The sequence below is a fragment of the Marmota flaviventris genome, chromosome 14 (assembly GCF_047511675.1).
Source record: "Marmota flaviventris isolate mMarFla1 chromosome 14, mMarFla1.hap1, whole genome shotgun sequence".
In the NCBI taxonomy this organism is placed as follows: Eukaryota; Metazoa; Chordata; class Mammalia; order Rodentia; family Sciuridae; genus Marmota; species Marmota flaviventris.
The window spans coordinates 85,470,459-85,484,182 of NC_092511.1; the positions used below are offsets into that span (position 1 = coordinate 85,470,459).

The 13,724-nt window shown below is 49.5% G+C and overlaps 2 protein-coding genes across 2 annotated transcripts in view; both read right to left on the minus strand.

Annotated features, from left to right (window-relative positions):
• Rpl31 (ribosomal protein L31) overlaps positions 1-13,724 on the minus strand; it is a 306,946-nt gene that overhangs the window by 86,793 nt on the left and 206,429 nt on the right. The window lies entirely within an intron of this gene.
• Positions 1-13,724, minus strand: part of Npas2 (neuronal PAS domain protein 2) — a 157,246-nt gene that overhangs the window by 76,506 nt on the left and 67,016 nt on the right. The window contains exon 2 of the mRNA XM_071601833.1: positions 4,056-4,109. Within this exon, the coding sequence (XP_071457934.1) occupies positions 4,056-4,087 (32 nt within the window). The 5' untranslated portion in view covers positions 4,088-4,109. The remainder of the gene's footprint in view (positions 1-4,055; positions 4,110-13,724) is intronic.

Below are 13,724 nucleotides of genomic sequence, written 5' to 3' on the forward strand. Positions count from 1 at the left end.
ACTGGCGGTGTGATCCCTGGGCCTTGGGCTTCTCATCTGCACAATGGGGCTAGTAATGGCCTATGGGGGGCGGGGGATAAAGACTGGAGAGTTACTCCGTGTGAAGTGTTCCAGGCACCCTGAGTGCTCAGGGGGTTAAGCTGTTCCTAGCAGCACTGTGTGCAGGTGTTCCTACACGGCCAGACCTGATCCCTCAATGGCCCTAGGAGGAAACTGCAACCGTCATCACGCCTATTTTATGAAAACAGAAACCGAGGCTGAGAGATTCCATGACGAGTAACAGGGCAGGAATCAAGGCCAAGTTTGTCTGATCCTAAGCAGGTGCCCAGCGTGCAACACTACACCACTTCCTGGAACACACACACACACACACACACACAATATTTCATCACATCAGAATTAGAAAGACGTGCCTACAGCCACAACTCAAACTGGGGAGCTGTGAACTTCATCACCCAGGGATTCTGAACAGCTCTCAAACTTTTTCCTTCTTGAGAACAAGGATCCTATTTTCACAACTTACCTATAAGAAAATAACACAGAGATCTGAACACACACAAGGCACTCGATCAATACCCACTGGATTCGCACGGAAATTCATGGAAAAAAGTGGAGCCACGGCCTGGTTCAGATACAGGATCAAACAACACACACGCGAGCCAGGAATTCCCCAGAGCCCGGGGCGCACCTCACACGGGGCACGTTTTCTGTAGACTGTGAAGGTTTTGATCTCAGGCTAAATTTTCGCGAATAATTCATGTCAGGGCCTCCAGGTGGCTGCTGTAAAACCCGTCAACTAGAGGCTTTGAAGGGGATCTAATCCTGGGTTGGTTTGTTCTGTTTTCCCCCAGTGTGATGAAGGGTACTGGGACCTTGGACGAGAGATCTGGGTATCAGCAAACATCCTAAATGTGTGCCCCCATCCCAGGACAAGGGGAGGGAGGACCAGCAGCCTCTCCATAGTATCTCTACAAACTTGGTTCCAAGTAGGGCTTGTGGGGCTGCAGTACTTTGGATGAGGTTTGTCCCCCAAGGGTTCCCCAGTTGGAAACTTGGTCCCTGGTAAGGTGATGTAAAGATGTGGCAGGACCTATAAGGGGAGGAGGGCATACTCAGAGATGACAAGACTATCATCTCTCACTTTCTGGCTTCCTGGCTTATGATGTGATCTCTCTCTCTCTCTCTCTCTCTCTTCTACTGTGATGCCATCAGCTATGAGATTCTCAGCAGAGCCCAGCTCATGACAGTGCCATGGCCTTGAAGCTCCCAAACCATACCAGAATTACAAGCTAAATAAACTTCTTCTCTTTTTAAAGCCACTAAGCCTCAGGTATTTTGTTTTAGCAACAGAAAAACTGACTGATACAGAGGATATGCCCATTGCCAAAAGTGAAAGGAGGTGGGAATGAATGAAAAGAAACTGTGTGTGTTAGTCAGTTTTCATCGCTGTGACAAATACCTGGGGTTAATCAACATAAAAGGAGGAAAGGTTTATTTTGGCTCATGTTTCAGTCCATGGTCACTTGCAACTGTAGTTTGGGCTTGTGGTGGGACAATGTATCACTGCAGCAGGACAAGGCACAGGAGGGCTGTTTACCTCATGGCATCTGGGAAACGAAGACAGAAGAAAGGGCTAGGGGACCAACATGCCCTTCAGGGGTATTCCCCTAGTGACCTCACTTCCTCCCTCCAGGCCCCACCTAAATGCTCCGCTGTCTCCCAATAGCACCCACAGGCTGGCCACCAACCCATTAGCATGTGGGCTTTTGGGGACACTCCAGATCCAAATACAGCAGACCCTGCATACAATTGAATTATTTCTAGGAACTTATAGGCAAGATTTCTTTCTTTCTTTTTTCTTTTTTGCACGTCTGTGCGTGCTGATTTCTGAGGATGGCGGAGCCTAAGCATATGTCGTATCTCTTCCTGATTTAGAGGTAAGCAGTGCAGTGGACAGGCTGGGCCCAGGCCAGGGAAGTTGCAAAGGAGAGACTAAAGGTGATAATGGCAAATGCAGAATTCCCAGGGACTCCACATCACATCAGAATGCAGGTCGTCTTTGGTACCTGCCAGTCACTGTTAGAGCCTTCTGACCTCGGAAAATTTACTCCACCTTTTAAAGCCTTATTGTCCTCCTCTGTAAAATGGGAATACCATCAATGCACACCTCCAAGAGGTGTGATAAGATCATGCATAGAGAGGGACAGGTCAGACGGTGGGTCGGTGATGTACACAGGAAGTCCTCATGAATGCTGGCCACTGCTGTTACCCTGAGAGTGTATTATTGTGAACTGTGTGCACTTTCACATCTATGTAGTGATCAATATTTACAAAGAGCTGATTACTGTTCTTCATGGATAATTCCCCAAATAATCCCTGAGGAAATCAGGACAGATTTCCTGCTGCAGGTGAGAAAACAGAGTCTCCACTCATGAAGGGGTTGGTTGGGATTCATGAGCCCAGGTTATGTCTCCAGTCCTCTACCCATGGCTACCACTGCAGGAAACCCAAGGACAAAGCACCCAGAGGAAAGAACTGGAGTCCAGCCTGCCCACAGGATAGGGCGAGCACACAGGAGTCCAGTCTGGTCTGTTCTGGTTTATTCTATTTGTTGGTGTCCAGATGGATTTTGCAACCCTTGCAATGATGCAGAGCCTGCACAGCTCAGCTGTGGGGAGCCCTGGTTCCCAATGCCAAGTGCAGAGCCCAGGGCCTGTGCTTCAGAATAAGCTGTGGAGTTATTTGCATCATCGTTTATTTTGAATTTTTATTGCAGGAATTTTCAAACAGATGGAAAATAAGAAATAAGAGTAAAATAAGATAAAAGCAGAGATGAGTCAGTAGGGCTGACCTTCCACCTGCCTCGTCCTCATCCCATGCCAACAGCGTTCCATCCACCCTGCCGACCAACGCCTCTGATCCCTGATTTTAAAAAAGGAAATACTGGAGGAATTTTTAAATAATCTAGACTCTCCAGCGCCTGGAAGATTCAGATCTAGCAGGTGCGGGCGGGGTTGGCCAGGATGTGTGGTTCTCCTGGCTGCCTCCCCAGGTGACATGGATAAAGACTCACTCTGGAGCCATCAAATTGGGTGACCACTGAGGGCTCCATTGTTTGCAAGCAACCAAGGGATGGGTTCCGTGAAGGGAAATGGGCACACCCCTCAGCTACGCAGGCTCACAGGGGACTGCCCTAGAAGACACAGCCAATGATCTCAGAACAGAAAGGCCTGAGAGGTTAGTCCACAGGCCTGAGATGCCCGACTTCCCAAGAGAGGGCATCTGTGTTTCCACAGCTCCATTGCTGTGCCCACCACCCTGCACCTTAGCAGTCTGCTGGGACCTCCTGATCACCCCATTCACCCCATCATTCCGGGGCACTCTGTGTGAAGTTGATGGCGCTCAGTCATTCTTGACCTTCAAAATGTCCGTATCGTGACTAGACCTGATATTTAGTAGGCAGTCAATACAGGTCTCACGAAGAAATCAACACAAGGTTATAAGGGCTCCAGCATGCAGACGCCAAGCCAGTCTTTCTCATTGACCCCAACCACAGTGCCACTCCAGTTAGCAGGTGACAGCACGCAGCAGGGCTGGGTGCCCCCTGGACATTCAGTAATGATGGGTAATGGCGATGCTGTTATTAGCCAAAGCCTAGAGCTCCTCAGCAATGGAGCCAGGACTCGAACCCAGGACGGCCCAGCTCCAATCAGCCTGCCTTCCCAAGCAGTGTCTGTCCTGGGAAAGCAGTCACCAGAGGCCTCCCAAAAGAGGACCTCGTAATGGGAGTGACACACGGGCACGCGGGAATCAGACCAGCTGACAAGTGCCAGACAGTGAGCAGCTGAACAGGTGAGGAGCCAAACGGGGGCGGGGGGGGGGGGGACCTGCTCTGAAATCACTTCAGAGGGCACAGCCATTTATCCAGGAGGGAGTCTGTGTAGACACGTCCGTGGCTGCCTGTCTTACTGGCTCTTTGGTTAAAAGAGGGTCAGACAGATGGATGGGCCCACGGAGGGGAGGACCCCCAGGGAGGCTGAGCCCCGCTTACTTACCTCTTTGCTCTATCTTTCTCATCTTCATCCATTAGATTTTCTATGCAGTTTTTCCTGCAAAACAAAACAAAACCCAGGTGATCACCGTCTGCTTCCAGCTCTTTCTTCCAGGTCTTTCTGGTGGTCACCCGTGGGCCTTGTCTCATTCTATGCCTCAGCCCCCGCAGCTCTCAGACTTTTTGGTCTAACCCCCCTTTGTGCTCTCAACATTTACTGAGGACTCCCAAAGCTCTTGTGCACGTGGGTTTACACTGAGAGACGTCTCACACACCATCAGACGTCACAGTGACAAAGTCTTCAGCTATCAGCTTCTGGAAAAGTCCACCATACGTTCAGGAGAGAAGGCACGGTTTTTTAAAAAGCAAAATCATTATCTTTTCAAAAGGCTTTGTCCCCAAGGGTCCCCAGAACTGCTGTAAAGACCTCGCTCCGCCCTATGGGAGCACCACCCTCAGACCTTCCCTCAGACTGTGAAGATTCACAGATGGGAGCCCTTGAGTGACAACCCAGGAATGTTCTTGCAGCTTTAAGTCGGCAGGACCTACCTCACGGCAGAGCCTCTCCTGTCCCAGGCCACTAGCTTGATGCCTCTCGGCCCCGTGACCTGCTTTCCTCTTCTGCCCCATGTAGGCCTTGGATTATTCCACTTCCAGAGCAAGGCCCTGATCCCTCCTTCCATTCACACACTTCCCAGAGCCCCACCTGCCTGGCGGGGGCGGGGGGGGGGGGGTTCCCCTCCAGCCAGCACACCACGTCCTAGTGGCTCTTGAGACCAGATCCTGCTGGGGACTGCAGGCAGAGGGTGTCAGGAACTGAGTGACTGAGGTAGGGGTGGGGACCACAGAGAAGCTGAATCACCCCTACCCAGAAGGCTTTGCTCTCAACCCCGAGCATCTGAAGTCAGACCGCTGAAACCCACACTTTGCAAATGTACCGGCAATTTCTCTAGAAATTGAGTGTTGGATGAGATTTTTTAATGGCGCTTTCCCTGAGATCATTTAGTTTGGTGATCTTGGTTACCGAGGTGCACGGATTTGAGCCAAAGAGAGGACGCGAGGAATTCTGAAGTCCTGGCCTCTGGTTACAGAGACGCCCCATTCCGTAAACAGCGGGCGCATTTAGGGACAGACAGCAAAAAAAAAAAAAAATGCATTCAGCGTTGAGGTTTGTATCACAATTAAAGTGGGGTTAACACATCTGCAAACAGGCCTGTGCTTAATGTCTTCCAGATGGAATCTGCTCGAAGCTTTACGACATTAAAAACCTGGTGTCGATTCATCTGAGGATGCCCTGCCCTAGGCCTCTGCTCCCAACCCCGAGTGGCCAGAGCAGGAGTGAGGACCCCACAGAGCTGCATCATCCGTGTCCTGCACCAGCAGCCCCTGGACAGAGCATGCTCACAGGGACATGGTGTTGGGGTCCTGTTTGGGTGAGTGGGGTGGCTGAGTCATAAACCAAACACTAAAAATGACTAATAGCGCTCCCTTATCAACCCCATCTTCTCTGATTTATGTTTAGCCTTAAACATTTCCTGAATCCATGAAGCTAGGACGGTCCACACCCACTTCCTCTGCTTCCCTGCCCCTCCCATGTCCCTGCCCCGATTCCTCTCCCTTGACCCAGACTAGGCCCATGAATGGCTCCCCTGTGCAGACCAGGCATCTGAGGCTCTCCAGCAGCACCTGCTGCAGACATTCCTGCTGATGTCCTTACCGGTCGTCACCTCTGTTGTCCTCTAAGTCTTCCACATACATTTCTTTTTTACTCAAAAAATCGTGGTGAAATAGACCTGATAAAATCAACCACCTTAACCATCTGTGTGCGCAGTTTAGGGCATGCACGAAGTGGGCCTCCATCTCCCCCTCCACCTCCAGGACTCTTCTATTGCAAAACTCAAACGTACACACGGAATCATAGTGCGTGTCTTTGATGACCGCCGACTTCACTTAGCATAACCTTCTCAAGGCTCATCCATGTTGAAATTTCTCCTTTCCAAGGCCGTGCTCCCCTGCCTCTCCCCTCCTCCCTCCCTCTGTTCCCCTTCCTCTACCTACTGGTCTTCCTCCAGTTTACCTACAGGCTTTCAAAAATCAGTGCTTTATAGATGTACACAGGAGAGTTGGTCCATGTCATTCCCCGTCCCTCCCTTTTCCTGTCCTATCATATTTTTGAGCCACTCTCTTCCTTTCTGAGATGGAGGAGCTGGAGAGAAGCCAAAGGCAAAGTAGGAAGGGTCTCACAGAGAGGTCGGGTTAAAGGACTAACAGAGACGTTTAGGGTTAATAAAGGAACAACAGGGAAGTTTGTTTTAGATTTTTGTTTTTGCAGTGCTAGGGGTGGACCCTAGGGCCTCGCACATGCCCGGCAAGCACTCTCCAATAGACCAAATCCATAACGACTGTTCTCAGCTGTATAAAGATTTTCCAATGAGAAAATTTTTTGAACAGATTTTTTTTTTTTTATGAGCACAGAGTGCCAGGGAATAGAAAATGAGCTCCAATGAAGGCAGAGGAGATTCTCCTTGGAGCTGAGAAAACACCTGTTGATGTTATTAACATCCAGAGGGAAGCAGGAAGGCAGGCAGTGGGGTCTTGGCTCCCGATCTCTGCATGGATTGAGCCACGTGAGGCTTAGGAACCAGGATTCTGAGGAAACCAGACAGCGCAGGTAGGATGCTGGGAGGAGACCTTACCTGGCACGCTGTGGGTGGGGAGTGGGAGACCAAGAAGGAAGCCTTGTCCCCTGGGGTTGGTAACAGCAGAGCTGGGAGACAAGAGGATTTCCTCAATCTGGAAGGGGACACCCTCGGACAGAGGGACACAACCAGGAAGGGGTGCAAGGGAACACATACCCTCAGTCATCCTCCTGCTCCCATCCTCCCCCTCCCCCTCAGACAGCAGGAAGCGCGGGGCTCCCCTTCTGTGAACAGAAGGGTGCGGTTCATTGAAACAGCATCATGCGAGGAACCACTGCTGACGGGATTATTAAGCAGATTCCAGGCTTTCTCTGGATCTTCTCAGGGTTGACATCTGCCCCATCTCTGTTCCAGGGCCCATTCATTGGCCGCCACCCATTGCACTTCTTTGCACATCTCCCAGGTTCTTCTCAGCTAGTCTCTCAGGTAAATCCCTGGATTTGAAGACCTTGGCCATTTTGAGAAGGTTTTTTTTTTGGGGGGGGTACTGAGGATTGAACCCAGGGGTGTTTAACCACTGAGCCCCATCCCCAGCACTATTTTGTAGTTTATGTAGAGACAGGGTTTCACTGAGTTGCTTAGGGCCTTGCTAAGTTGCTGAGGCTGGCTTTGAACTTGAGATCCTCCTGCCTCAGCCTCCTGAGCCTCTGGGATTACAGGTGTGCACCACTGTGCCTGGCTTGAGAGGTTTTTGTAGGGTGTCCTTCAATTGGTCTGTCTCTCCTGGTTGAACTGGGCATATGGGATTTGGGTGGAAGACCCCCGAGAGGCAGTGCCTTCCTCCTCACATCCTGGTACCTGTGTCACCTGTCACATGGCTGTTGGCCTAAGGCAGAAATCCACTTATCATTAAGTGGTACGTGAGTCACGTTAACACATCACATGTAAAATACATCTTTCTTCAGCTTTCCAGGTATTCGTTTTCCAGGTGAAGAATCTCTAAATTTAAAGCAGCAGATCCAGTTATTAATCCAAGTACACTGTCTCCCCTGTGCTCTTGGGCTTCGATATGTCATTACTGGACTTTGGTCAGATTAATAATTGGACCTGTTCCCCAGCCTTAGAGGCACATCGCCTAGAAACAAAATGAGCATTTCATTAGAAAATACAACTAACCTGCTATTTACACAAAATTTTTGTTTCCTGACACCTTGATATCCTGTGTTTGCTGTATCCCAGTAGCACACTGATTCCTGTAGTTTTGTGGCAATTCCTATCATCAATGTAGGACGGGCCTCTCAGTGCTGTTCTCGTCCCAGAGTGCCCTGGCCATCCCAGATCCTGCATTTCCATGCAAATTTTAGAATCAATCTGTTAATTTCTGCAAAGATGCCAGCTACGACCTGGGTGGCCATGGTGTGGAACCCAGGGATTGATTTGGGGAAAACTGTCCCATTGATGTCGAGGACTCTGGTGAGCGAACGGGACAGCTCTTTCTAGAAGCCTCGACTTCCAAGCTCTGTGACGCGGCTGCTAAGTGTATTCACCCAAGTGCCAACTGTGCCCTCTGTGTGATGTGCAGGGTGCAGGACAACAGGGACCTCGTGAGCAGAGCCCCTTTTTGCATGCCACTTCTGTGGGGTGGGGGATGTGCGTGTTGGCAAGCGAGGACAAACCACAGGCAGGGGAATTAATGAACATAAAGCCACCACTCGCTTGTCACTGCCATGGAGAAAAATAAAGAACCAGGGAACAGTGAGGGAGGGTCATGGTGGAGTGGGGCGGGGGCAGGCTTCGGTATTTTAGGGGGTCACAGGGGACCTCCTTGGAGAGATGCTATTTGAAATTTGATTGGCAGGAAGTGAGGGGGCCATGAGGATACCTCCGGCAAGGCCCCTGGGTAGCAGGAAGAGCACAAAACAGACACGAGGCCAGGGTGGTGGGTAAAGCTGGTGCAAGGGACACAGAGCCAGAGGAGAGACGGAGGTGCCTCAGGGAGACAGGGGCAATGTGGCTTTTCATCCCAAGTGGGATGGGGCTGCATTTCCATCCCACTCTGGGAATGAACAGAGGTTCTGAACAGAGAGGAGTGACAGTCACCAGCCTCTAAGGACAGTGATCGTTCTAAATGAACTTAAGTTCACCAAACCTGCTGCATAGCAGACACTCAAAAAAAGGCTCTCTGCTTTGATGGACAGGGTTAGGTGTGATGGTCTTCACCCATCCATGATGGCTAACCCACTGACCCCCGTTCCTGAGTCATAGTAGGTGTTCAATAAATGTACGGGGAATGAAGAAGGGAAGGGGAGGGGAGGGGGAGGGAAGCAGCCGGGTCCAAGCCTTACCTGAACCCCTAAGCCTGCTCCGCATTCACTCCCACAAACATCTCAGTGAGCGGGCAATCCAGGGTAACAGCATTTAGGAAGTGGAGTTGAAGATATAATTCTGTCCTCGTGACCAAAATTAAAGCACAAACTGCTGTGTGTGCAGGAACTCTTGCCTAAAGGGAAGATCCACTGGGGCAGAGATGACAGCCCGTGCCCTGTGGCTCCCTCACCAACCCTGGCTGCTGCCAAGTTCTGAAAAAGCAAGACCTCATCTTATCTCCATCCAGTTCTGCGGGCGGAGTGGCCAGACCATAGTTATCCTCTGCCCACACGTCAGGAGGCACCACTCCCAGCAGGGCTGCGTGGCCTGGCCACAGACTCAGGCTCAGGGACACAGAGGGCCCTGGACACTGTCTCCTGGAGCCGACTCAGGCAGCCCCTCTCTACCCACCCACTGCCGCCCAGGATGGGTGGGCTTCCTACCTCAGAGTCAGCCCGATTTCACTTTTCTCCAACCGAATTGCTCTGTGACTTTGAGCAAGCCACTTAAACATGGAGAGTCCCCATGTCCCTCATTCCTGAAGTGTGGCTGATGCCCAGTGTGGGCAATAAGGGCCCAGCTAATTCCTGGAGCACAGGAAGGCCTCAAGGTGAGTCCTGTCCTTCCTACACCTGCCTCACCTGACCGTCTTACCCTTTTCCTTCACGCTGTGGTCACTCAGCCCTGTTCAGGGGGGTGACAATGACCTCATCCTTTCTTCCTGGCTGCGTTGGAGTTCCTTTTTTTAAATGTAATGCATTTTTCAATCTTTAAAAATTTATACATAATAATTGTGCATATTTATGGGTACAGTGTCATGTTTTGATTCATGTGAACATTGCATGATGATCAAATCAGGAAATTAGCATATCCATCACCTTATAGGCTTACTATTTCTTTGTGGTAAGAGCATTCAAAACTTCTAGCTCTTTTGTAACATATAATATATAACTTATCGTTAAGTGTCACACAACTCCAGAACTTAATCCTTGTATCTACTTATAACTTTGTACCCACTGACTGCGTACTCCCCACCCCTTGCCCAACTCTGGGGGTCGCCCTTTTACCCTACTTCCAAGTGGATTCCACATAAGAGTGAGATCCTATGGTCCTTGTCTGTCTGGGTCTGCTGTTTCACTTAACATGATGTCCACCATTACGTTAAGGTCCTCAGAAGGAGATACGTGACTGATAGCAACTATGGAAAAATGTTCATCATCACTAATCTCCAGGGAACTGCACATCAAAAACCACTATGAGAGACCTGACTCCAGTTAGGATGGCCACAATCAAAAGACAAGAGATAATAAGTGGGGTTGGGGTTGTGGCTCAGCCGTAGAGCACTTGCTTAGCATGTGTGGGGTACTGGGTTCAATCCTTAGCACCATATAAAAATGAATAAATAAAATAAAGGTCATGTGTCCATCTATAACTAAAAATACATATTTTAAAAAAAGATAACAAGTGCTGGTGAGGCTGTGGGGACCAGGGAACCCTCACACACGGTTGGCGGGAATGCGTCTTAGTGTGGCCATTATGGAAACTATGTGGAGGGTCTTCAAAAAATTAAAAATAGAACTACCGCATGATCCAGCAATCCCACTCCTGGGCATATAGTCAAAGGAAAGGAAATCAGTATGTTGAAGACATATTTGTATTTGCATATTTATTGCTGTAGTATTCACAGTAGCCAAGATTTCAGATCAGCCTAAATGTCCAACAATGAGTAAGTGGATAAAGAAAATGTGGTGCATATATAAGGGGGTACTATTTAGCCATAAAAGGATGAAATCCTGTCATTTGCAACACCACAGATGGCCCTGTCTTGAACACCAATGAGTACAATCTCTGCATAGCCGGAGAGCCACCACGGGGTCAAACGGACATGGCCTCTGGGGTGACACAGACTGGACATTTCAAAGAAGAGCTCCGGAACCAAGACAGACTGTCTTCCGGAAGGTGCTTTCAGCCCAGAGGCATCCAAGACAGGTGATCCAGCTAGGCCTGGCCTGCCTGCCCCAGGGACCACTTGCCTGTTGTCACAGGCAGGGCTGTGGAGACATCAAGCAGGGTGCAGGGGTGACAATGGGCCAGGTCCTGGAAGCAGACCAACCTGAGGATCTCACCCAGCAAGGCCAATGGAGCACAGTGGGCCCAGAGGTCCCTAGGGAGGTGGCAGAGCCACCTGCTGCTGGGAGGCAGTGCTCCCACATTTGGGAAGGAGGAAGGCAGGTGGCCTGGAGTTGGTCTCTTTGAGCTCTGGCCTGCAGTGACTCTACATCACCCTATAAAGTGCGCACATCCTGCCCTGGCTCTCCATCTCTGAAGTGGGGAAGGGGCTCCCCTCTGGTTGTAAGAGAAAATCCATGAGAAACCCAGGCACAAATAAGTCATCTAAAGATTCTAGCTGCTGTTAATTGCAGTATCAGTGATGACAAGTTAAAGGGCTGGCGATAGAAACTGGCACTTAAGCCCACAGAATGTCTTTGGGAAGAACAGGATCACCGTTTCTATCAGCTATGGAAAGTGTGTGTATGGTGGAAAGACAGGCACCATGTGCACCCAGCAGACGACCTGCCCGGGGGTAAGCCGTCAGGATTGCAGGAGGCCATTGGGAGGCCCTGAGGGATGGACGGGGATGCAGTCAACACAGGCAGGAATGGTGGAGAATGTCCTTTAAATACAGGACTTTAATTGAAGGACAAAAGCAAGGCCTGCAAATGACATCTACATGACTCAGGTGACCTTTCTGCCCCCAGAACTCTAGAACATATTCCCCCCTCCCCCGCCACCTAGTACACAATCAGCTCTGTCCCCAGCAAATGGCAGTGAGACTGCTTTCTTGTGCCACATCTGCCCTGGGGCTCCCAGTAAGTCAGCAGTGAACCAATGAATCAGGCAGGTGACAGGGCCCCCCAGGGCCTGACAACTCACTCCTAGGTCTCCCCAGGAGACCACATAACAATATACACAGATAGACATGTTGTCATTCTACCACCGCTGGGATTGGCTGGGCTGATTTTCTGTGAAAGGCCACCTAGTGAACATTCCAGAAGCAGACCGTGCAGTCTTTATTGCACCTGCTCAACTCTGCTATTGTAGGTCAAAAGCAGCCATCAGATATGTAAATGACTGAGTGTGGCTGTGTTCCAATAAAACTTTATTTATACAAGCAAGTTGTGGGCCTGATTTGGTTTCCATGCAGTTTGCTGGCCCATGTTAAAAGTATCAATCAGAGCTGTCTGCGGTGGCACATGCCTGTAATCCCAGTGAGTCAGGAGGCTGAGGCAGGAAGATTGCAAGTTCAAAGCTAGCCTCAGCACACTTAGCGACGCCCTAAGAATTTAGCAAGACCCTGTTTCAAAATAAAAAATAAAAAGGGGTGGGGATGTGGTTAAGTGCTCCCTGGGTTCAATTCCTAGTTTAAAAAAAAAAAAAGGTGTCAATCACTACTAGGTCTTCTTCCTTGATGTCAAGTTAGAATCCTCCACCCAACCCGTACAGGCTCCCCTGGGTCACTCTGCATCATCATGAATTTTCCATGAAATGACTACTCTAAGCCTGTTGTATTTCAAGGCCAGTGTTTTTATAAAATAAAATCATGATGTTTTCAAACTGACTGAGAAGTGGTTTGAATTATAGGTCCCAAGCTAGCTGGAAAATCCCAATATTCTTCCCCACCATATTAAAAAAAACCTGGAGAATTGAGTTCATTAAAAAGAAAAAAAAATATTGAAACAAGATTGTTGAAATCAAAAGAGGTCAAAAGCTCATGCACCTCCCCAGTTGGATGGGGTTTATTTATTACCAAGTGAGGACATGCCTTCTGTCCTTCCAGTCAGCCCTGGTGAGGGGACCTCATGTATTCCTGCGTGAATGTCTGTATCTCACATGTAGGAGCCTCACAGTGATGTTTCCTCATTATATTTAAGAAATAAAATGTTTTAAGAAACAGTCGCTGATGAACTCGACACTCACTTTGTCTCCCTTTGGCACTTGGGGAAGATAGGAAATTACTTCCACATTTTGATTCTTCCTCTCCAGGGAATGGCTCTCTGGATTGTAGTGATTCATTGGCTGTGGAAAAAACAGTTTGTCTAAAGGAAATAGACAGTGAAACCCGAGAGCCGGCGGCTCCTGCAATCCCGATTCCTCTTTGACTAAGGAATTCTCATCACGTTCTGGCTCGTTCCTCAACCTGGGAAAGGCAAGCTCGCCACCTGAGCCCACTACAGCGCTTATCCCCACGTACCTACAGCTCAGAACTCTTACAGGGGGCCTCTCAGAGCTGGACTCCCAGAAGAAACCCATAAGCAGACCCCCACCCATGGGGTTTCTGTGACCAGTGGCCAATGCTACCACGGTATCTAAACTTCCAGAACCAAGGATGGATTTGATCTGCCTGTTAGAACCAGAATTGATTTTGCTCGTCTTTTTTCCCAGGGTCTGGTGATTCACGATTCAGGGAAATGGTGACCTAGGCAATGAAGGAATGGACGAAAAAAGAGAGTCACAAAATGTGTTATTAAGTAAATTCACAAGGACATTGGCATTTCCCAAGTAGAAACAGTCATAGCACCCGGGTTGCAGGGCCATCCTGACGTGACATCTTGTTCTTGCAACCTCTGACACTCACATTCCATGCCTTGAGATTCCTCCGAGGGGCC